Consider the following 23,072-nt stretch of genomic DNA (forward strand, 5'->3'; position numbering starts at 1 on the left):
TTCTAGAATATGGTGTGTAGTTTTCTCAATTGCTCTATTAAATCTGTCAATATGGTGTTTGGTATTTCCTTATAGTGGAGAAAAGATATCTAGCAAAAATGTAGCTACTTGATGGCAATGTGAGTCTTTTTTTTGTAGCACTGATACACCTTAATGATATATTGGTGTGTGTGTGTAACTTAGTTACAACACGAAGTATTCGTATCCCTGTGTCGTGAGTGGCTTTAACCTCATAACGTAAAAAGTATGATGATTAGGATAATGAAAGTATAGTATATTATAAATATTATACTAACACACATCTACATAAATTTGTATGTAAATTGAACGACAAATGCTGTTTATAAACAAAACTCCAAATATAGGTGGAGCAGAAAGTGTTTGTGCATCTACTTTAATGGTCAGTAGTGTAGCCTTTCAGGTGAATTACTTGGTGCAATCTCTCCTCATAGTCCTCCATGATCATTTGACTAGTATTTTCTTCCATTCTTCTTTACAGAAGGTCTCCAACTCGTGCAAGTTTTTTGGATGATGCTGATAAACCTTGGTCTTCAACTCATGCCAAACATTTTCAATTGGGTTAAGATCAAGTGACTGCGGTGGCAACTCCAGAATGCTTATATGGTTTCTTTGCAACCAGGATTGCGTATATTTTGATGTGTGCTTAGGATCATTGTCGTGCTGGAAGATCCAATAACTCCCAAGCTGCAAGTTCAGAGCATCATTCTTGATATAAGCACCTAATATATCAATGTACTCTTCTTTATTCATAATTCCATTGATGCAGTGAAGGCTGCCTACACCAGAAGAGCTGAAGGAACCCCATAGTATGATCGAGCTACCTCCGTGTTTAACTGTAGGGACGGTGTTTTTTGGAAGATTTTGTTCCCCCTTCTTACAGAAAATTTAGCAAACATCATTGTGGTAAAAAAACTCCAATTTTAGTCTTGTCTGACCAAAGAACCCTCTTCCAATAGGTAAAGGGTTTATCTACATGCTTTCTTGCATACCTCAATCATGCTTCTAAATGAACAAGCTTTAAATATGGAGTTCTATGAGGACGGCATGCTTTGAACCCAGAAGAGTGACATGTTCGTAACTGTAGAGGTGCTTACTTCAACCCCAGTTGCCCTTTCCAGTGTCTGTATGTCATTACATGTTAAACGAGGGTTCCTTCTAACTTCTGAGAACCTTCCTCTTGATTCTTTCTGAAATTTTGATGGGGTGTCCGGAACGAGGGAGGTTAGTAGTTGATCCTGTAAGGTTAAACTTTGCAATTATGCTTTGAACAGTAGATTTCGGCATATTAAGTTGTGTAGCAATACAGGAAAAAGACACAAGAGACTTGTATGTTACAATAATTCAGTTGTTTAAATCACTGGACAGTTGTTTCCTGTTCGCCATGATGACCAAGCAGATAATGACAAACAGTGCTAAATTGCCGGAAGTACATTTTTTGTGGGCTAAATTCCAATAATCATGAACCCAGTGTCTAGTTCTGGAATGGTATAATGTAGCTTATTCACCAAACTAAACAAAAGTTTTTATGGGAATACCAGTTTTTTTTCACACGTTCTGAACTGTACGAACACTTTCTGCCATAACTGTAGGTCTCTAGAATTCGGGAGGAAAATTTTTCAATGTTTTATTGATGAGTGTATCTTCTGTAGGATCATTTGAAGATCTTGTATTTCTTTAGTAATAGCTTGATCTTTGTTATCATCATTGATATCTAGGATGACTGTACTGTTTGTTTTGTCTGCTGGTAGCATCTTGTTAATGTTATCCTATTTTAAATAGTTCATTGTGCTCTGTATCTGTTTAGGGATGTTTGGTTTCTTGGCCTTCCTGAGGAACTCTTTAATTACTAATATAAATATACAATGGTTAGTGTTAAAAACTAAAATATTCAATTTCAAAAAAGGAAAAGCTGTTTTAAAAGGTACTCTTCTGTCACCTTTCTGAACACTTCTTCCAACAATCCTTCATTTTTCTTTCCTTTTATTTTATTCAGAGATATGTTATCTTTTTAAAACCAACAAGCACATGTTTCATGTTTTTAACTTTGGGTTTATTTAAAAGCAGCTACATCGTAATTGTATATACTATTTCCATGGAAGGAATGTCTGAAAATAGCATCTTGGTTCAAAATGTGGTTTTCAGTTCTATGCTATCTTTAGATAGCAGGAGGCTTAACTTTTTTTTGTTTGTTTGTTTACAAGATGGCTAGAGCTGAGTGCATTATTTATTTTTATTAAACTTAAAAGTTGTCAAATCGGATTGTGTAAGTCAAGTCATACTAACACAAATGCTATGTTTTACACAACTGTGATAATGTAAAACTTGCTAAATGTATTGAAACTTTGAGTGCAATTTTAAGCTAAACAGTAATTTATTTTGGTCACTCTTACTCTGAATAGTGATTTTATACTCAATACTCAAGAAATTTGAGTATATGTATATTCCTTAAAAACTACTGTTCACAAGCATGCTAATCAAGTTGAACATTTTTTAACAATATCTAAGTTGTCAGTTATATCTGGTAAACATGGTCAAGATTGTATTTATCATATGTTTTTAAATGTGGTTCCATGAATAATTTTAAACTAGTTTTTACATTTGTTGATTTCATTAGATATAAAGCATTGCAGAAGATATCCAGAATATCTTCAATACATTCATATTACATAAACAAGTTTTTGTCCTTGGTTTTGTGTATTCTAACTGACAATTGACTTCCCACATAAAAATTAATCTCAGTATAATTCTTTCATTTTTAAAATAACTGACTTTAGTGGATATGTTTAACATTTAAAGTACTCAAATGGGTTCCTATCACTTTTATATAAAGGAGTTTTAAAAACAATTATTTTGTATTAGGTTAACTTCTCACTGGCTGATTCTTACTTTGCTTTTGTACCCACATGTATATTTGGTTCAATATAAGAGCATCTTTGCTGCCTTTAATACCTTATTGTTCATAGTAATAATTCAATGTATTTATGTCTCTAGGATGATTTAGTGTGAAATAGTCTGTTTGCAATTTAATTTGACTGTTGCAAGCTATTTTGCATGGACAGTTTTCTCTAATTAATAAAAGTTGTCAGAGTTCTTAAATTCGTGTATTTTAAAGATTCACATTAGACTGATTCTCCCCCCCCTCCCCTCATGAGATTTCATTACACAAGTTTAACCTAAAATGTCTAAAGTCAGTTTTGTTTAGCATAAGTATATTTATGGTCCCTTATTCTACAAGTAGAGCTTCTGGAGTGTCTATAATAACATTCCAGAGGTACAAGAAATAAGCCAGAGATATACTTATCATCTCATGAGGGGTGAAAGAAGGCCTCTGTGGGAGGAGGAATACAACAGTCGTGGTGGTACCTGGCGTCTGAAGTGTTTGAAAAGGGATTCTGTGAGTATGAAAATTTCTATTAAAATACCATAGATTAAGATCTTATTGCTATGTTACTAGTGTGTTCTGATTAGTAACCTTTTGCAGAAATAATTTTAAATCTTATGAACAAGTGCATTGTAGCTTGTTAATCAAACATGATCAATTATTATGTACAATGCATAACACAACTTTAAGCTAAATAAATGCTACAGAAGATTGGACAATATTAGTTTGTTTGGAGATGGTTATTTCTATTTTGTTCAGGCACTTTTCAAATTTTTATCTGAGTGATAATAACAGGTCTACTAAAAAACGTTATGCCTGATTTTATTAAATTAAATAATGACAACCTTCACATGGTTTTTTGTTTTGAAGTTTAAAACACAACAACAACAAAAAATCTCACTTGAAGTTGTCTGCAGTGTTATGCGTTTGAAGATGAAGACAATCAGACCAATCATGTGTCTCCAGGGGTTTGAGGTGGCTTTTGCAAATAACTCTGGAATGACTGGCTGATATTTAAACATGCTTTTTGGATTCTTTATTAAGTTGCCTTAAACAGTGTATCATTTTGAGCAGCCACTTCCAGTCCCTCTTATGCAGTTGGTTACTTGAATTTGTGAGGTTTTGGTAGTCTCTCCTAATGTATTTGACTCTATTCCTTTATTAGCAGGTAGGATGGCAGTTGACTTATTTTTACTTATCCTTCAGACTTGCTGTTCATGTTGAAAGATTTTCCACTTTATTAGATCAACATACTCTTGCTCCTTACTGCTAGGAGGCATATTTAAATTCTCGATGGAGGGACCCCATTTGGACAAGTGAGTTTTTAGCTGAAACCTGTAACTGAATAAATCACAGCTTTCCCTAATTGGTCTTGCACTCACAACTGTCCTGAAGCTTATTAGCATTCCCATCAGAAATTTGAAGATGACTTGGATTTTGTCAGTGGTCCAGGATATTCTGGAGAGCATTTAGACTGTCCTTTTATTTACTAGGTTGACTTCTCACAATGCCATATTGGATCAGCCATTTCTACTCCATTTCTTCAGTTAGCCAGCTGGGTTTACAATTTTCTAATTTCTCCTTTTCCTTTAGAGATGACTCCTTCCTTGATGGTGGAATTGTCTGAGAGCATATATTTAGTTTTTATTTCTTCCTGATATATTGTTATTCATGCAGGGATAACTGTGTCTTGTCCATCACATTTGTTAAAACTGTATACATTGGCTTACTACTGCTAGGTGGACACATATTCCCAAAGACTTGTTCTACTTTTGGATGTGGGTTCTAGCATAGAACCTGTGATCTCTTTTGAACAAATCAATTATCTGAGATTTGTCTGATTTCTCTTTGACTTGACTTCTTTAAGATTATCAGCTTCTGCTTCTTTGGTTTCCTGAGTTGTATGTTATTTAAATGTATTGAGCAGACACACACTGTTGGAGGGAGCTTGTATATCTGCTGCTACCTTCCACGAGTTGCATGAGGCTTCTTTTCTTTTGTCTCTTGATGTTTGTTAGAATTCTAGAAGCATTTGAATAATGGATTGATGTTGAAAGTTTTAATTCTTTCTTATTGGCATTGGCCTGTGTACTTTGTTTGGCTCGTGCTGAAAGTCGTTGCATTACTGCCTATTGTCTTGACCACTGGCTTTGGGTCCTCTGAACAGATTGTCATTATCCAAGAGACTCTTCTGTTCAGGCAGAACATAACTAGCAGTATCGGTGACTATCCTATGCTGGTGGGGTCTTTAGGAGCACAATTCCAATTTCTAGACATCTGGAATTCCTATACTTCAGGTTCTAGTGTTTAGGTTGATCACTCAGTGGGCATCTCCACCTCCCATTATTCTCTCAACCTGCAGTATTTTTACCCTCCACAGTTCCACAGCATGTGGATCTTTGTTCCAGGACTGTTGGAGAGTTGTTGGTCAAAGGAGCAGAAAACTGATCACATTCTTTCTGGATTTTATTTCCATTTCTTTGTTTTGACAAAGATGTGAAACTAGTGTGATCATCAATCTGCCTTATCTTAACCAATTTCTAGATCCTATCAGGATCACAAAATTCACCCTCAACCTATTTTTAGCATTTTTCTCCAGGTTTGTGAATTATAGTTTTAATGTTGCATATGCTTAACTTCACATCCCCATTGTGGAGACATCCCACTGCTATCACATCTTGTACACAAGGGTTCTGCAGTGCAGGGCTCTGCTCTTAGGTCTAGCATATATGCACCATATGTCTCTAACATACAAGATTTTTCTCTTCACCCTCACTTGTCAGAGCCAAAATATCCATTCTATTCATTTGTCTTTTTAAATGTATATTTAAGTTGGGCTCAGCTAACTATCGTCAGGTCTTTTTCTAAAGAAAAAGCAGACAGGCTCTTCCAGACATCTTCTACTCTGTGGATAGTTGTCTTTTTTAGGGATGTGGGACATTTTTAGATTTTGATTGGTAGTTGGATCAGAATAACACTACAATTGGTGTTCTTATAGTAAACCCTCTTGTCTTGAGGTTTTTTTCACACATCTCCCTTCAGAGATGAGGGTGCATATATCAGTTGTCAGGAATTAGTCTAACAGATGGACAATGAATCTTTCTTCCACATTAACATTTTAGAACTTCTTGCTGTTCAACTTGCAGCTGTACTTAAAGGAAAAATTGTCATGATTCATTCCAACAATTCCATGGTGGCATATTACATTCCCTACCGAGGAGGCATGCATTTTAACACCTTTTTGATTTTAAAACTTTGAATGTTCTTTACTGCACACATTCCCATCATATCATCTGGCTTGGCCCAACTTAGTGGATGCTACATAGTGAGGTTGTGTGGTGAATTTGTTTTTTGTTTGGAACTCCAATGATTGATCAATTTGCCATTCATTGGAACTCCTAACTACAGATTTTGGTCCCTGGTGCCTCATCCTCTGGCTTTTGTGATAAATGCATTTAGTTAAGACTGAATGTAATTGCATATGTATGCCTTCTCTGAGGTTTCTCTAGCCAGAGTTTTGGTTATGGGTTTTTTTTCACTCCTTGTCAAGTGCTGCTGGTAGCCCGAAATTGATTGGCCTGACCATAGTTTACTTTTCAGTATCAAGAATGTCAGCCTCTACCACTTCCTCTTTGGCTATTTCTGAGGCAATCTCAATTTTGTATTCTACATTCAAACATTATGAAGTACAAGCTTCATACATGAAAATTAGGTGGTCCTTGACATTTAATTAGGGTTTAACATCTAAAGTTGTCTTCTATTGGTTTTTCCATAGACCAACAATGGCCATTTATCAATAAAAATGACACTTATTGTCAGTGGTGTTTTGCAAGGAAATTGAATGCACTTTTCAAATGTGTCAACTGTATCTTTTTGTCCTGGCTTTTAATAAAGGTTTATCTACCTACTATTGCTTTACATAAGGCATCCTTGACGATTTTTGGTATTATAAACACTGGAAATTGTTCTCATTTGTTATCTAGCTCTCAAATAATTTTGCATCCTTCACCTCAAAAGGCATTTTTAATTTCCTAGTTGAGACATTAAGGTGGTATTACATACTTTGTCTCAAAAGTCATTTGCACCTTAAGCATCATATACTGTGTGCACCCTTCCCTTAAAATTTTTTTTTTTTTGCTGCTGCTGATCTATGGGCATCATATGTCAAAATTGTCTGCATTGCATTTGGATGCCTTTTTTCATCACTGTACTTTTGTCCTGCTATACACAGATGGATTCTTCAATATTAAGACTTTCTCAACCAGGAAAGAGGATAAGTCGTTCTCACCAATTCATTTGCTGGCTATTTCACATCTGACTGCTTGGGCCTCTAAGTTCTTATTTTCTATCAGGGCTCCAAAGGTGTTAGGTGATTTCCACAAGGTCCTAGAAATTGACTTTATTGGGATCTTTTAACTTCCTGCAGTTTCTCTTACTGTGAGAAGGTGGAATCACAAGTTAATCCATATTTTGACTCTTTACAGATGAGGAATGTTCTGAGCCCCATGCCCTCATTATATTCATCATAACTCTGTCTTTAGTTGTCTGATTGAGTTGCCTGCTGAAGGACACTGTGGGAACTGGTATATGGACTGCTCCTGATGTTCTCTCCCATCATTTGCACAAATTGCAGATTATTCTGCTGAGTGTTTTTTTACTTACCTCTGTGCCCACTTCAGCTACACCTACTAAAATACAAAGATGGGGATTTTTCTTAAAACTCAGTTTGTTTTTATTTTATTTCTAGGGTCCCTTATCCCTTTTTCTTTTGCTGGATCCCACTTTGAGTGTTGCCCAAGCAGGTGTTCTATTATTCCAATTTTGCTCTAGCAACCACTACTTCCATATACTTATGGCTGCAACAGTCTCTGTAGAAATGAGGTCTTTTATAAGATCTAGGAGCTCACCAGTCGCTATTACCATACTATGTTGGAACCACAACTCATGGACTACTATGAGTAAAAACTAAAGGGAATCTTTCCTGCCCCCACCTATCATTAGATTGAATAAATTGGGATCAGTTTGCTTTTTAAAAATTTTGGGAACTTGGTTCACCTATTGCACTGTTCCTCAGCACCACTCAATTTATATTACTCCTTAGATTCTACTAGTGGAGTTGGAGTCCTTACCACCAGGTTTTTGGCTGCTGGGATGGTGAATAAAAACTTTTCCTACAGTGTTAAAATGAATTTCTCAACCTTCAGAGAAGAGGGAAAAGTTGGGTCTTCCTACTCAGGTTCCTGGATGTTTATTCTAAGTGTTGATTGGGGTGCTACCAACCTATATGAGAGTCTACTTGTAATATTGTTTCAGACTTGATGCTCTACTATCTGGCTTAACTGTGTATGTCCCTTCTTGATCAATTCTAGTATGTTGTGTCATGAAAGGGATTCTAGTCTTGTTATTCTGAACATGAAATTAGGGGAATGAGGATAAATGATTTTCAGACTGGGTGAGTTCTGAAATTACATTTGCATAATTTCTGAAACTTACTTCATACATTTTAAATGTTTGTTTTCAATAAAACTTTTCCTCTACCCTACTCTACAAGGTTGGTCAATTTGACTGACCTCATAACCACTAAAAATATCAAACTAAATTACCTTATTTTTTCTGTCCAGAATATTTCCAAATTGTAACAAACTACATATTTATCTTTAAATAACTTCAAACTGATTTAAGTATAAATTTATTTATACTTAAATTTTATTGTTGTATTACCCTTTGAACTACATCTCACTATTGCTTGCCATTTAAAATGAGCATTTACCATCTTTGGTCCCCTCTTCAACTACTTATAGTTGATGTTTCTTGCTGATTTATTATGACTTCGTTTAGTCAAGGTTTTGGTATTATCTATGGTTCAGTCATACTTTTCCTTGAAGGTACAGAACCCTATACACAATCATAAGCTTAAAATATGCACAGGAGCATTCTACACTTCTCTACTTAATAGTTTGTACACTTGAGTTTTATGAACATTCACCTTGGATGTTAACCTTGCAAATTTTAAAAACAATGATTATACATAAATCTAAAAATGAGACCATTTCCAGGCTCAAAATTACAATAAAATAAAAATGACTTCCTATATAGGATAAAATTGTTAAATCTGAGAATGGAAAATAGTCTTGCTTGCTCTAAGTTTTTCAACATATATCACTAAGTCATCCTCAATAGTGTAATGTTTTGTAAAAAGGTAACATTTATAAGATTACCAGATTGTCAATTAATATATCAAAGAATTTTACACTATCTACTGACAACATTTTCATCTGGTCCATTGTTGTTTTTCAGTAATGTAAATTTACTTTTACACTTAATTATCTCAATAGATTCATGTATATTCATATTAATTTAAATTCCCAGCTTGTGCTAAAATAAGCTGCTTTTTGTCCCCCTAACATACATTGAATTGTATGTTCATTTCTTTTAACATTTTGTTCATGCATTTTGAATCATAAATTTCTGTTTTGTAGTATATAAGCTTCACATTCTATTTGTATATAAATTTTAATATCCTATCCACTTAAGAATAAGGAACTTATTTGTTTTGGATTTAATGCAACAGGATTGTTGAGACAAAATGATTACAGATGAAGGTTTACTGTAAATGGTAGTTTCCAATTTATCCTTACTTTTACTCACTAAAAGATCCAAAAAAGGTAAACAACTGTTTGTATAGACTTCATAATTAAATGTTGTAGAGAACTATCAATGCTATTATGCACAAGCAGCTAGTTTATCATTACCATGCTGTCTAATGTAAAGTGTTATTCACATACCCCAACCAAACTTCAGGTTTTTATGTTTTCTAGTGCTTCCCTTCCAAAACTATCCATAAATAAATCATAATTATTGAGATAAAGGAGAATCATTAGCTAAACATTTATTTTATAAACTTTACTGTAAATTTGAAAAGTCTTCACCAAATGTCTCGCAGGTTAATTACATCCATTATTTCTAACATGAACTTTATTTTCTTTAGTTTTTTCTCAAAAACATGCAATAGTAATTGGGCTGTTTTTTGTTTTTGCAGGCCCTTTAAAAAGGGGTAACAATAAATACACAGTTAAGAATTTGTGGAAAGAATTAAGCTTAGTTTTACATTAAGATATTTTGGTGTCACTTGATGTTGTGTTAAATGTTCAAAGTGAAATTTTTTAAATTTGTCTTACATTTAAGTTGAACTCTTAATATTGAATATAATAGGTCACAAATTCATACCAAACATATGAACTGTAATTAAGGCATATAATCTAAATAAAATAAGATTGCACGAGTTAAACTTTGCTTTTCATAAGGTGTTAGTTTTGTAACGTATTAATTTTTCCCTCAACAGTTGCATGACTTTTTTAGGATTTATTTTAATGTTTTCATGTTGACCATCTTTCAAAATTTCTTCAACTTTAGAATCTTAAATTTTATTAAGAAAAAGTCTTCCTTTAACTTTCAAAATGACCTCTTGTTTCTTTTAAACTCTTAAATTTCAAATTCCTTTTCAGTTATTTTAGAGCTTAAAATAAGTCTTAATGAAAAGTACAAGTGAAAGATTAAGCTCCCATTTTAAGCACAACTAGCTTATAAATGCATACACTTGGCTTGTGTAATAATTATTATGTAACAAAAACAATTCTGTTTTTAAAGGGCCATACACTACATCACCAGATTGCATAATATAGTATTTCTTTAAATGTTTTCAAAAAAGTTTAACTCTTCAGTTACTAATATCTTCTGTTGGGTAGGTGGTCTAAGAGTATCCAGTTATGTCTACCCTTTATATAACGATATTTTTGACACAAGTAATGTACCCTATAATCCAAGTTCTTTTAAAAGGTGGACCTTTCAAATTGCTTAAATTATATGGTATTGTGTTCTTGTTAAATTAATTTCATGAACCTACATGCTTATCTAATATCACAAAGCCATATTTTGTACTTTCTGTATTTTCAAGGTTAGTAAACTTCAATAATTTTCTTTTCTGACAGAAATGGTAACTTGTACAGATTTATCTGTAATGTGATGCACACCTTCTACTACCATAACTTTGTTACTGTCTTATTGATATAGCATTTTGTTCAAATGGATTTTGTTAAATGTTGAAGTAAATGCTGTAGACAAACTTTGCTAACTGAAACTGCCATTTTATGAGTTGTAAATACAGGGAAGTGTCAAAGAAATAATGGTCCTCTAGAGAAACCATTTTTGGAAGAGCTAGTTATACATCAATAAATGTTGATGTACTTTGTACATTGCAATTTCTATTGCAGATTTAATATGAAATTTAGTTTTTTGTAATTTGGTTTATTTCTGGTACATTTTAACATTGAGAAAGAAGTATGTGTTTTTTTTGAAACTTTCTATCTGTGATATTCTTTCTTAGTTTCTCTTTTTTTATACAGCCTCAAGTATGGAAGGAACTCCTACTGGCTGCAATAGGAGAACAGTTTGCTGAGAATACTGCTTTTGGTTAGTACACACAATGTTCTTGGTATTTTAATTTTCTGTTTTACTTGTCACTACTAAAACATACTGAACCTTTGCTACCAGAGAATAACTGTTTTATCTTCCTATTATTGATAATGTGTATTCACAGTATTTTATAATACTTCAAATTGTATTTTATAATGTGGTCAGAAATTTATCTTAAGCAATAAAATAAAAGGTTCTAACTTTGTTGCAGGATATTTGTGGTCTTGTAAGATGTCTTATGTAACCATTACTTACATTTGCATTACTTTGGCACTTTGTTACTTTCAGTAAACTTTATACCAATAATATGTAAACAAACTTTATATTTATAATTGTATTCAGTGCATATAGCATGTTTTATCCTGTTCACTTAATAGTTAACTTTGTTAAATTTTCTTTTGATGTTTCAGAGGTGTTCAGTAGTTTTATGTGCAACGATTTGTGTAAAACATGTTCATCACAAACCAGTTATTTATTAACTCTGATGGTTCTTAAAGTCAAGCCTTTAATTTACATTTTCGAGATGGTAACTCGCTTCCTTACACAGCTTAGCAAACTTCTTTTGTGTGTCTGCCATAGCGACTTGCATCCCATTAGTCTTGAAGCAACTTCTACCTACCATTGTGATTTAACATGAATTTCACTCCTCTGAGGATGTCTCTATAGAACAACGTTTCACTAATAGGAGGGTGATTTAACGCATATTTTTGAGTGAGTGATACTGTTCACACTTAAGGTTTATTTTCTAAGGCTTTTGGGGTCTTGTTAACTGAGTAATTGCAGCAATTGTTCAATGTCTTGTGGATTACTACATGCTTAATGGGTTTCCTGCTCCTGTCTTTTTGGCCACATTTCTTTCTTTTCAGATGGGAATAATCTGTTGGACTACAACATTTACTTTACCTAATGTGTTTTGGTATTACCTTACCATTCATGAAATGATCTAAACCTTAAAATCTCTCTGGATTTCATTGAGGTCTGTTGTTTAATTTATTTACTTGTTTTTCACTCTCATTTTTGTACTCTGGTCTATGATTCTTGCAGTTTACCATATCTTTTCTTGTTATAAGAATTTGTACAATTTTCTTTCTTGCACCCAAATGCCTTGCAGCCACTTGCTCTTGTGATTTAGTCTTGACTTTTATACCTTTTTTTTTTTTTTTTTTTATCACTGTCATTATCTTCTTGGCCAACTTGTGGATTTGGTCCTGTATCTATTTCCCTTTCTGGTTCCCCATTTTCATATTTTTGCTATTTTCTCTCCTCTACCCTTCTGCTAAATTTACCTTTTCTCTAAGTCTCTTCTTCATTCTTCCAAGTTTCTGTGAATATTCATTCCCTTTGTTGACCTTGTTTTACTTCTGCTCTATCCCTCCATACTTCTTCCTTTGCTGTTGAGATTCATTGGGTTGGATTATGCTTTTCACTGTATTCTTTCCTTCTTGTGTACTTGTTATTTATCTGCTCCCTATCTTTCCCAACGTGTCTTTAGTCATGCTTTTTGCTGCATGTGGACTTTACACTTCACTCCTATTCCTTGTTTAGACCAGTCTTACCCTTAATTTTCTCATTCCAGATTCCAGACATTCCTCCTTTCCTCATTTTCCCTCCTATCAGAAGCCAGTGTCATTCTTTTATAAATTATCTTCATAAGCTCATCTCTTCTGCTGGTATTTTTGTATTTTCTTCCTCTTGTCTCAACTAATTACAACTATTCTTCACTTAGCTAAAGCACATAATCACCTAGTTTCATACCTATTACTAGAACCCATCAATTCATTTGAGCATGCACTCATGTCTTCCACACTTAACCTTACATAATCAAGATTTTCTTTTAGTATCCATGTTCTTCATGAGCCTCTTCTCAAGGAAATCTCAAGGTGACTGGACCAGGCTCATTACTTTCTGCATTCCTTTACCACCTCTGAAAGCAGATCATTCCTTTTATATGATGCTTCCCTCTCTAAGGCACATTTGTGGATGTATATAGGACTTTGTTTTGTGTTATATTGATATGCTCAATATGTATATATTAACATGTTCCTATTTTTGAACTTACTGGTAGATTACTTGGTCTTGTTTGGCACTGTTTTTTCCATGTTGATTTTTCACACCAACCATTTATGATATGTCCCCTCAAATCAGAATGATCTTGTTGCATCTTTTGTTGGTAGCTTACATTTCTAATGATAAGCTGCTTGATCAATCCACATTTTATCATCAGAGTGGTCTCTGTGCTTCTAGGTCTTTTACAGAATTAACTGTTGAACATACTCTTCTTGGATGAATTGTTTACTACCTTTTTCAACTATATACTGCTTTCTTTCTTATGGACTCCTGTTCATTTTACCTTTGCCACACATTCCAACCCCAGCCTTCCTCTTTCTTAGGTTTGTGGGGAAACCTACATGGCTTTTAGGAACATTTCTGTTTCTTTCCTCGTACTGTTGGCTGTATTCTTTTATTTTTCCAGCTAGGACCCTACACGTGTGATTCTCTTCTTTGTAGGTCTATCTTTTGCTTTGGCACTAATCTCGTGAATCTGTAGCCTAACTCCATACATGGGTCATTCTTATGGCCCAGTTTTTGATATTTCAAGTTTAACACAATTACTATCCTTATTGTCATAGGTGACTTCTGTTCAACAGGGCTCTGCCATCCTTGCAAGAGCCATTGCTTTCTGTTTTGAAGATTATGATTCTGTTGTGTTTTCCAACTCCTACCCTTTTGCAGCCCTGTCTGTCATTCTTTCCTGTGGTACCACTGTTTTTAGTGGCAATGACATTTTTCACTTTTTCCTTCTTGTGATTCCTGGTGATGTCAGTGTCTCTCCTAGATGGTTCTTGACCTCCTACTCCAACAGGCTTTTCATACTGTTCCATGCAGATTTTACTTCTGCTGGTTTGCTTTGTCATGGAATGATATATACCCTTTTAGGGCCTTGTCCTTTGGTCTTGTTTCTGAACCATATGTTTTTTAAGTAATTTTATTTCTCTTTTGGTTAATATATTAATACCTTTGGGATTGCATATGCACAAAGACAACTAGCTCTCACTTCCGAACAGGAGTCGGCAAGTCTCACTTATCAGCTACTTGATGCTGTGCTGGTGAGATGATTGATCACAGTGAAGATACTTTCTACATCAGTTTTTTCAACACCCATCTCATTTGGGCATTATGTTCTCCTGCTCTATTCTATGGGACTTGCCATTCTAATTACTCTATCTGCTTTTTTGCTTCCTACTGGCAAGGTTCTGTAGCTTTCAAGTAGGTAGTTACTTCTAACATCTGTACTTCTTCACAGGGCTTGTCTGCTGTTGTTTCAATAGGTATTTCATAACCTGTGAACCTGGTAGGGAATTCCTTGAATGTATCTATTCACCTTCTTCCCACTTGATTTTTAATCTTTAGCCATGGACCCCATACAGAACCTTGCCCAACCTTAAAGTTATATCTTTAGAGCTGGGATGCACAAGTTGATTACTGAGGGGTTTTAGATTATTGGCTACTGGAAATGATTTCTCTTCACATCACCTTTCTTACACTCCATTTATCAGGTTTTGGATCACTTGTTTTTTTTGCCAACTGTTGGCATGTTATGATCCATTCTTATATTTCTACTAGGTGACTTCTATCACTCACCTAAGGGACATCAGGACCTAATCTGTGCTTTGCACCATGGATCTTCATTATTGGAGCCACACACACTAAATTCTTTTGGTGCATCATGTCATGGTTACTTTCACTCTTTTGGCTAATTGTCTTTCCCATCTGAATCTCTTATCCCATTGTATGATCTCTGCATCCTATTTTTCAGTGGTTTGGTTAGTATCTGGATATACCCCTTTGCCATCATCCTTATTTCATATTTCCTTGGTTTCTGTTCCAAGTTCCTCACTCTCAAGTCTTGGTTCCTGATGCCTTCAGCCAGGATTGATCTCATCTGCTCCTTTGTTTACCCTCCCATTCATTTACTTCTATGAGTGGTCACCTCCATGCACAGTCATTCTGATTGCTCCTTCCTGGCCCACTGAACCTTGGTTTCCTTAGTTCCTTCAACTATAGGATCTTACCCTTCCTTTTCACTTTGGTCCCAACCTGTTCCATTAAGGCAGGCACACTATTTCATGCTGTTTATACTGTCTTCACATTCTAGATTTCGTCAGGTTTTTGGAAAGTTTTTTTTGGCATCTTTCATAGAATAATTTCACATCTAACCTGTTCTATTCACACTAATCTTTCCATATATCTATTGCAAGTAGAACATTTGTGCCTTTTAGGCATTTTTCTGGGGTTCTTCCCCCAATGGTTGACTATCTGAGTGTCTTGTGCCCCTCTTTGAGAGGGGTTTTTCAGTATCCTCTATTTTTCAGTGTTTGGTGGCATTATTACATGCCTTACATTTTCCCCATCTCCATATTGGTCATTGTTCTTTTCATGTTGATCTGTTTCTTCCAGAATTGTTGCTTCTGGTGTGGGACTTTTATTGTGATCTTTCATGCCCTTACGTTATCTCTGTTTGAACCTCTGTTCTCTCTATCTTTTTAATTACCTCCAACATTACCAGGTCCTTGTGCCACTCTTCTCTCTTATCTGGATAATACTTTTCTTCCTATAACCTCTTTGGCCTATGACGTTCTATTCTCATTTTCTTCCATCTGTCTATCCTCAATTCTCATTTCTGGCCTTCTCCTGATCCATATTGACTCCTTTGTCTTATTTGTGCCCAACCTTGTTACCTTTTTACAGCTTCCTTCCAAGGTCTTTCTTAAAACCTTTTCTCCCTTTGTAACCTCTCTTCCCATAATCTTTCCCTGGTTAATTGTTTAATTAATATTTTTTACTTAATATTTTTGACTATATAGTATCTGAGTGGTAACTGCTCAAAGTGCAGTGATTTTTAATTTAAAATTGAAAAATTTCAGATGAAGACAATTTTTGTTTAAATTTCACTTGTATAATGCCTAAAACCTCCTAAACAATTATCAATTGTTTTTCAGTTTTTTTTTTCCAGAAACATTTTGTATTTTTCTATACTGTAACTTGCACAGGGTTGATTTAATGTGAATAATCTTGTGTGTCATTATTCTTATTTTGTGTAATTAAACCTTATCTAATTTAGTAAATTTTGTAATTTTTATTTTAGTCTCTTATAATTAATAAATAAATTATAAAAAGAAATATAGTACTTACTTGAGTCTTTTTTTTGTTTCATCTCTTGATGAAACTTAACTGCTTTGTCCTGATTAAACTATTATAAAAAAAAAAATAATTTTTATAGAATTAACTAATTTCCTAAGAATGTAATATTGCATAATCAGACAATATACTATAACTTTTAAAAAATATTTTTCAGCTTTCTAACTATAACAGCCACTAAAAATATGCCTTCTCTCATCAGTGTGTTTCCCATGGAAGTAAAGTTTGAATTAGATGTGAAATGCAGTTCTCTGCACAGGAAATAAAGTAATGTATCATTTCATAGATGAAAAATTTTGGCTTTCTATTTATGATGAATAATATAGTGTTAAACTTCAGAACTACTGATAGCATATGAAAGAGAATATTGTAGGTGGGCATTACAAGAAAGGTCTGATTTTCTAGTTTTTCAATCTGCAGCTAAATAAGATTGAAGGCTATAAACAGTTATCCTTTGCTTGAGTAAACTATATTATAAGGAGTAACTTGTTAAATTTTATTTCTCAGAGGGGTAGTAAATACCTTAGAATAAGGAAAACAAAGCAAATGTCAAAAATCTTGTACTTGGGGGGGGGGGTATAGAGTACTACTAAACATTTCCTTATGACTTTAAAAACTTTAAAGTTGTATTATTTATTAACTACGTTTTGATATAGTTTATTTGTATGTGTTGATAATAGGTTAATTAAATATTGAATGCAAGAGTGTAAAAGATTCAAACATGCACACTTTGAGTTGCCTGATGCAAAAGGGGTTGGAAATCTAATTAAAAATTCTAATTTTTAATAATTAGAAATCTATACTATAGATGTTAAAACCAGAATATAAAAGTTCAGCCTCTCCTGTAAGATGTCTATATTTGTTCAACCCACATTGACACATCCCTCTCATATTCTGTCTATATTTCTTTGATTATTGCTAGTGGATATTTTTATGCAGTATATTTTTAAACTATGCAAGTCAGATGATTATCTGCTCAGTAAGTGGTCCCAACAGATGTTTTATAGGGAGAACATATCTTCAAACTAAAGACATTGCTTTGAGCACTAAATTTTTTTAACGTAAGAGGCAGGAAGAAGGGTAAAGAAAAATACAGTATTAGTTTTGGGACATTCAACTGCTAATATACTTTTTGTACTATAAAATATATATATTTGAAAGCCATAGATTATTTTGGACCAAAAAATAATCAAATAACTAGATGCACTAAACCAAATATTCCTGTGGGAAAACTCCTTTTTAAGGATAAAGTAAAGGCTACTTTTTGATTTTATGTATATATATTTTATTGTTATATATTTTAACAAATGTAACTCAGCTGTACAAAATTAAAAAAGCAATTACCCCTTAAGACTCATACATGTTATTACTACTGATTTCACTTAATAGCTTATTTTCCTCAAGCTCTCCTTGAGTGACTTGTTACTTTATGCCAATTAAATACAGTTCAAAGAGCAATAAAACTAATTGGGAGCAAATGTATAACTGCTAGGAGCCTAAGACTAATTAGGATAAGTAATTCTAATTCAGTTAAGACCATAATAATTATAGTTAAAACATGTAATTTTGATTATATTTCGTACCTTTCAACTTTTGCTAGTTTACTTTTGTTAGTCAGGGTTAGAACAAAAATTAAAGTATTGTTCAACTGAAATGATTATAATCATTTGGGAGCATCTAGAAATTATGCAAATAGGAAAACTAAAGAAAAATAAAATTGTCAACATGAAAAATTGTTTTACTCAAATTAACTCCTGAAGGGCTATTTAAATTCAGACAAACCTTTAATAAAATGTTTTGTACATAGAAAATTATATTCTGTAATATACTTGATTATGTTTAAAAGCTTGTTGAAGTTTGAAAATATACTTAGTACATTCATAGCTATAGTCTGTATAGTTTCATGATTGAATAGTTGTTACAACTTTTAATCAAATTGATCAAGCCCATTTAAAGAATTTGTGTAATGATTCAAAATGTCTTTTCAAATTCAACAGGATTTAATTCTCTTGTTGGCATAAGTTATAGCATAATCAATGCTAGATATAACTAACATCATGCCAGTTTGATCTGTCATTTCACCCTTTGACATGAGTCTATGAGACTTATTTTGATGGTATGATTCAATTCATCTTCCTGTCATAACTTGATTGACTCCATCTTTTAAACTTGTCTTCCAAGAGTAATAATTAAACCTACATGATGGTTCAGATGATCAAAGTAGGTCAACCTTTCCCATTACAAATGCAATTCCTGTGTTGAAGTCTTTCAGACATTTAGTTGATTGGTCTTCCTTTTCACTGAAGACACTTAAGAGATTTCTAGCATCACATCTGGTATATGAATCTGTTTCATCAGTTGCTTACTTGCTGTTCATGTATATTGGTCAGAAAGTAGTTCTTGGCAATTTCAGCTTAATTTTCTATTGTTTTATTAATTTGTTTTCATTCTCATTAATTTTCAGTTATAGTTGCAAACCAATATCTCTGCTACTTTGAGCACCCATCTGCTTTATAGAACTCTGATCCAAGGAATTCAGAAACTTGACACATGCTGTGTGATTTCTATCAGAGACCATTCTATTTTAGTTTAAATTGTTATTAGTATGAAAATTAAAACAAATCTTTTTATCTTGTGTTCATATTTCACTTGTAACCTCTAGAACCTCTTAAATAAAAATTAAGTTGTTTTGGTAAAATATACAGTGAAATAAATTAATATACCATTAATTTTTCTACAATGACAACAGATTATAATTGACAATTAGTTATTTACTACTATAGTTTCAGGTTCAAACTTTTCACATGTGCTTTATTTTATTAATGTATGTTTGGATCCTCTGTTTGAATACTAATAAACTGCAGCCTAATGTTTTAAATGCAGCTTAAGGTAAACAAGAGTTTGAGTTGTGGTTTAACTGAGATTGTGAGTTATAATATTGTATTTAAGTTTTGTTACCCAATTTGAATAGGTTTTTTAAATTGTAAATTTCAGTTTTGTATGTGTTCAATTTTTTGTCATTACCTGAGATATTTCTGATGTATGAAGTATTGGTTGTTATATCACTGTTATTGTCTTCTGTGAAGCCCAGGATATTTGTGAAGTAATGTTACTGAGTCATGAATCTGTTTTTTATATCATACTTGTGTATTTTCATGCAGTTTTTTTGTACACTTGAGTAACAGCAAGCAAATAGGTCAAAACGTAAGGTTGACATTTTATTTTAAAAATCCCTAAACAATAACTTTTTTGGCTCTATTCAAAAAAAATTAGTGAAAATTACACATTTAGCTGCTACTTATTATCTAAACCATATACATAAATGTAAAACTAGCATAATGAATGTATTGTACAGCATATGATAAAGTATAAATCCTGACCCTAACCACTATATGGCTCAGGATGACCTTATTTTTATAGTTGTCACATGCAAGCTGAATGGTCACTGAGCACTGTAAGATTATGTAAACATAATGAAAAGTGGTTATCTCTTCAAAATGGAAAGACTTCATTCATTTTGTGCAAATAAAACATGGGTAAACATATGGTGCAGCCCTGAAGATGGGTCACTAATTTGTTTCAGGGGATATGTATTTTTTAATGTAGATAAAGGAAGCTAGTTCTATTAATGTGTTAACTTGTTTTTTATATGCTAGGAGTGCATATATCTTTAATCTGTATGAATTCCTTATTTAAATTGCAGAAATGAATTTTCAACAGCCATTGAACTGTTCAACCTTATTAATAAATTTACTTTTGTATCTGAATATCTTATTGAAAAAAGAACAGAAAATAGCAAATGTCATGTTATTATTACCTAACAATAACCTACTATGCTATTCTAATGTTATGTGGTAACCATTATTAATTTGAAAAAATTTATTTAAATGAATGAGTAACATAGTTTGGTTTTTGAGGACATGAGATAATGTTCATCAAACATGTGACGAGACAATTTGTTTCATTGAGTACAGATATTCATTTTGTTAAATAGTTGTATTATATGTATTATACTATATTAATAATATAACTTTAATAGTGTTGATAAATTACTTTAAAACTGTACACATCAAACTTTAGGCCTTTCAACAAGTGCACATGGAGAATTGTGGCATTTTATCAATTTTGCTTTTATGGCTTACCAACATTGGTGATCTTTCTAACACCATGAATGCAATGCTGTATGTTCTTAAGAACATTTTGTTGTAAAATAATAAATTTGGAGTATAGATTGTCAGTCAGTGGTCAGTATATAGTATTTTGTCTGCTATGAGATTTTGATGACTAACAAAGTAATAACAAGAGGCACTCCTAATGAATGGTCTTGTTTTTTAATTCAGCCCTTTTAAAGAAGTTTTAAGCACTGTATTGTCAGATTGATTTGTTTCTTATGAATTGCTTTTGTTTTCTGTCTGATTTTAAGAGGTGAAAGTTTTGAAACTATATGGGAAAACTTCATTAATAGCAGTTTGTAGGAAAGTTCTCAACATTATGATCTAGAAGCAAAGATATGTGTAAAATTAGGCTTTTGGTTGGCATATTTAGTGAAATTACTTTTTAAACTTGATTATGTGTTTTTGTTTTTTGAACTGTGGATAGTCTTGCACTGTATACATGTGTATAATGAATACACTTCTATATATCTAGATGATGATATTTGTGGAGTCAGCATCAGTGTTAGAGACAAAGATGACCTGATCCAGATTTGGAATATTGATTCAAGTCTTGCTGAAGAAGCTTCTGTTCTGAACAAAGTTCACCAGCTCTTGCCAGGTGTATCCTTCCAAGCAGAATTTTATAAACGTAGGTTTTTGTCATTAACTCGGATATCTTGTTTTCTTTTTACTACTAATTTAGTTACTGCTTGGTCAGGATAAAATACTTTTTTAATTACATCTTTGTAATAAAGACACAACTAGTGGCTTAGCTACATTTAATACTTAGGTTTAGAATTCACTGACATCTGAATTTGCTGAGGTGCCAGTATTCAAAGCATTTCAAAATTAAATGTGAAGCATAGTGTGTGTGTGTTTTTATAAAATGCATTTCAAAACTAATTAACTCTAACTCAAACATTAATTTGTGCTTTGAGCTACAAATCATATTTTTTTTAGATCTTTTTATTTTGTAAAAGACAAGCATTTGGAAATATTAAACTTTGTTAATTCTGTTCTAGTTTACAAATACAATTAGCATCAAAATCTAATTAACTCAAATCTTAATTAACTTTTAAGTTTTTAATTGTATTAAGCAATATTAAGTAAACATTCTCATTTCTTTTAGTAAGAAATGTGAAATCCTCTTTTCTTTAATTTATTTACAACCCATCCAAGAATTTTGCAACTTAATTTGAAATATTCATTATAATGTTGTCACTTCTCGGGCAAAAGATGAATTTCTCAGTGTTCAGTCTTCTTCTACTTACAGAAACATCAAATAGCATATCAGACTCCTTTTGCTACATCCACATGTCACTTTTCTCTCTCAGGATTTATGAATAGTTGTCTTTGAAAACTGGTTATAAGTAATATCAAAATTAAAATGTAACAAGATTTTCACATATCAAATAGTGTTACAATGCATTATCTTCTGTATAGAAATATGTTAATCTGTTTCAGTACAAGCTTCGTTTACATGGGAAATGCTCAAACTAACTTTGAATTTATAACGGCTCTTGTCATATAGTTAGAAAGCACAAAAAATTGTGATAATTAATTGGGGTATATTCTGCTTTTTTTTTTTTAATGATATTTTGTGTTTGAAGCACTATTTAATTAAACATTTATTACAATAATACCTATTTATTATGGGGGGGGGGTTAAAAGTAGGGTAAAGTGTCATTAGTAGTTGACAGCAAAAAGATCACAAATGGAGTAAGTATTTTACTTTATTTCTTGTTTTTCTTGTATTCATAACTTCTTATTTAAAAAAACCAAAAAAAAACAACTAAAACTTTAATTAAACTGTTTTTTTTTTTTTAAATTTAGATTAAGTGAAATAATGAATAATTTTCATAGAAGATAGCCCATGTGGTATGGTGGGACTATTAGTTTAGACATAGTTCAATGAGAAATAAAACCGTAAACTTTTTAAGCATAAATAGATGTGTACTGTTGTGGTATTTATGCTAATTTAAATAAACAAATAAGTTTCCTGTTAAGTTTGAATTTATTTGAGAAAGGATAATTTAAATTTAATTGAAATGTTTGTGGGGTGGTTACAAGGCCAGTCAAATTGACCAACCACATACATATGACAGACAATATAACAGATATAATAGTTTTTCTGCAAAAAAAAATCAAGATCTTCAGACAATGAGTAGTATTCTTAATCTTCATATCACTTTCTTCATAGCAGTCAGTACTATGACACCATATAAGTAAACAAAATCTTAGTACAAATACTTAATACAAAAATTCTGACTTGTTAACCACAAGATTACTAATGTTCTTAAAGGTACATTAAGTACTTTAGATGGTTATTATATACCATCATGGTT

At 32.7% G+C, this 23,072-nt stretch overlaps 1 protein-coding gene across 1 annotated transcript in view; it reads left to right on the top strand.

Moving 5' to 3' along the window:
* The window catches only part of LOC143226450 (eukaryotic translation initiation factor 4E type 3-like), a 33,281-nt gene that overhangs the window by 5,814 nt on the left and 4,395 nt on the right, over positions 1–23,072 (top strand). Inside the window, exons 3-5 of the mRNA XM_076457435.1 lie at positions 3,260–3,415; positions 11,305–11,371; positions 21,221–21,376. Coding sequence (XP_076313550.1) covers positions 3,260–3,415; positions 11,305–11,371; positions 21,221–21,376 — 379 coding nt within the window. The remainder of the gene's footprint in view (positions 1–3,259; positions 3,416–11,304; positions 11,372–21,220; positions 21,377–23,072) is intronic.

This window comes from Tachypleus tridentatus, chromosome 9 (assembly GCF_004210375.1).
Source record: "Tachypleus tridentatus isolate NWPU-2018 chromosome 9, ASM421037v1, whole genome shotgun sequence".
Taxonomy (NCBI): Eukaryota; Metazoa; Arthropoda; class Merostomata; order Xiphosura; family Limulidae; genus Tachypleus; species Tachypleus tridentatus.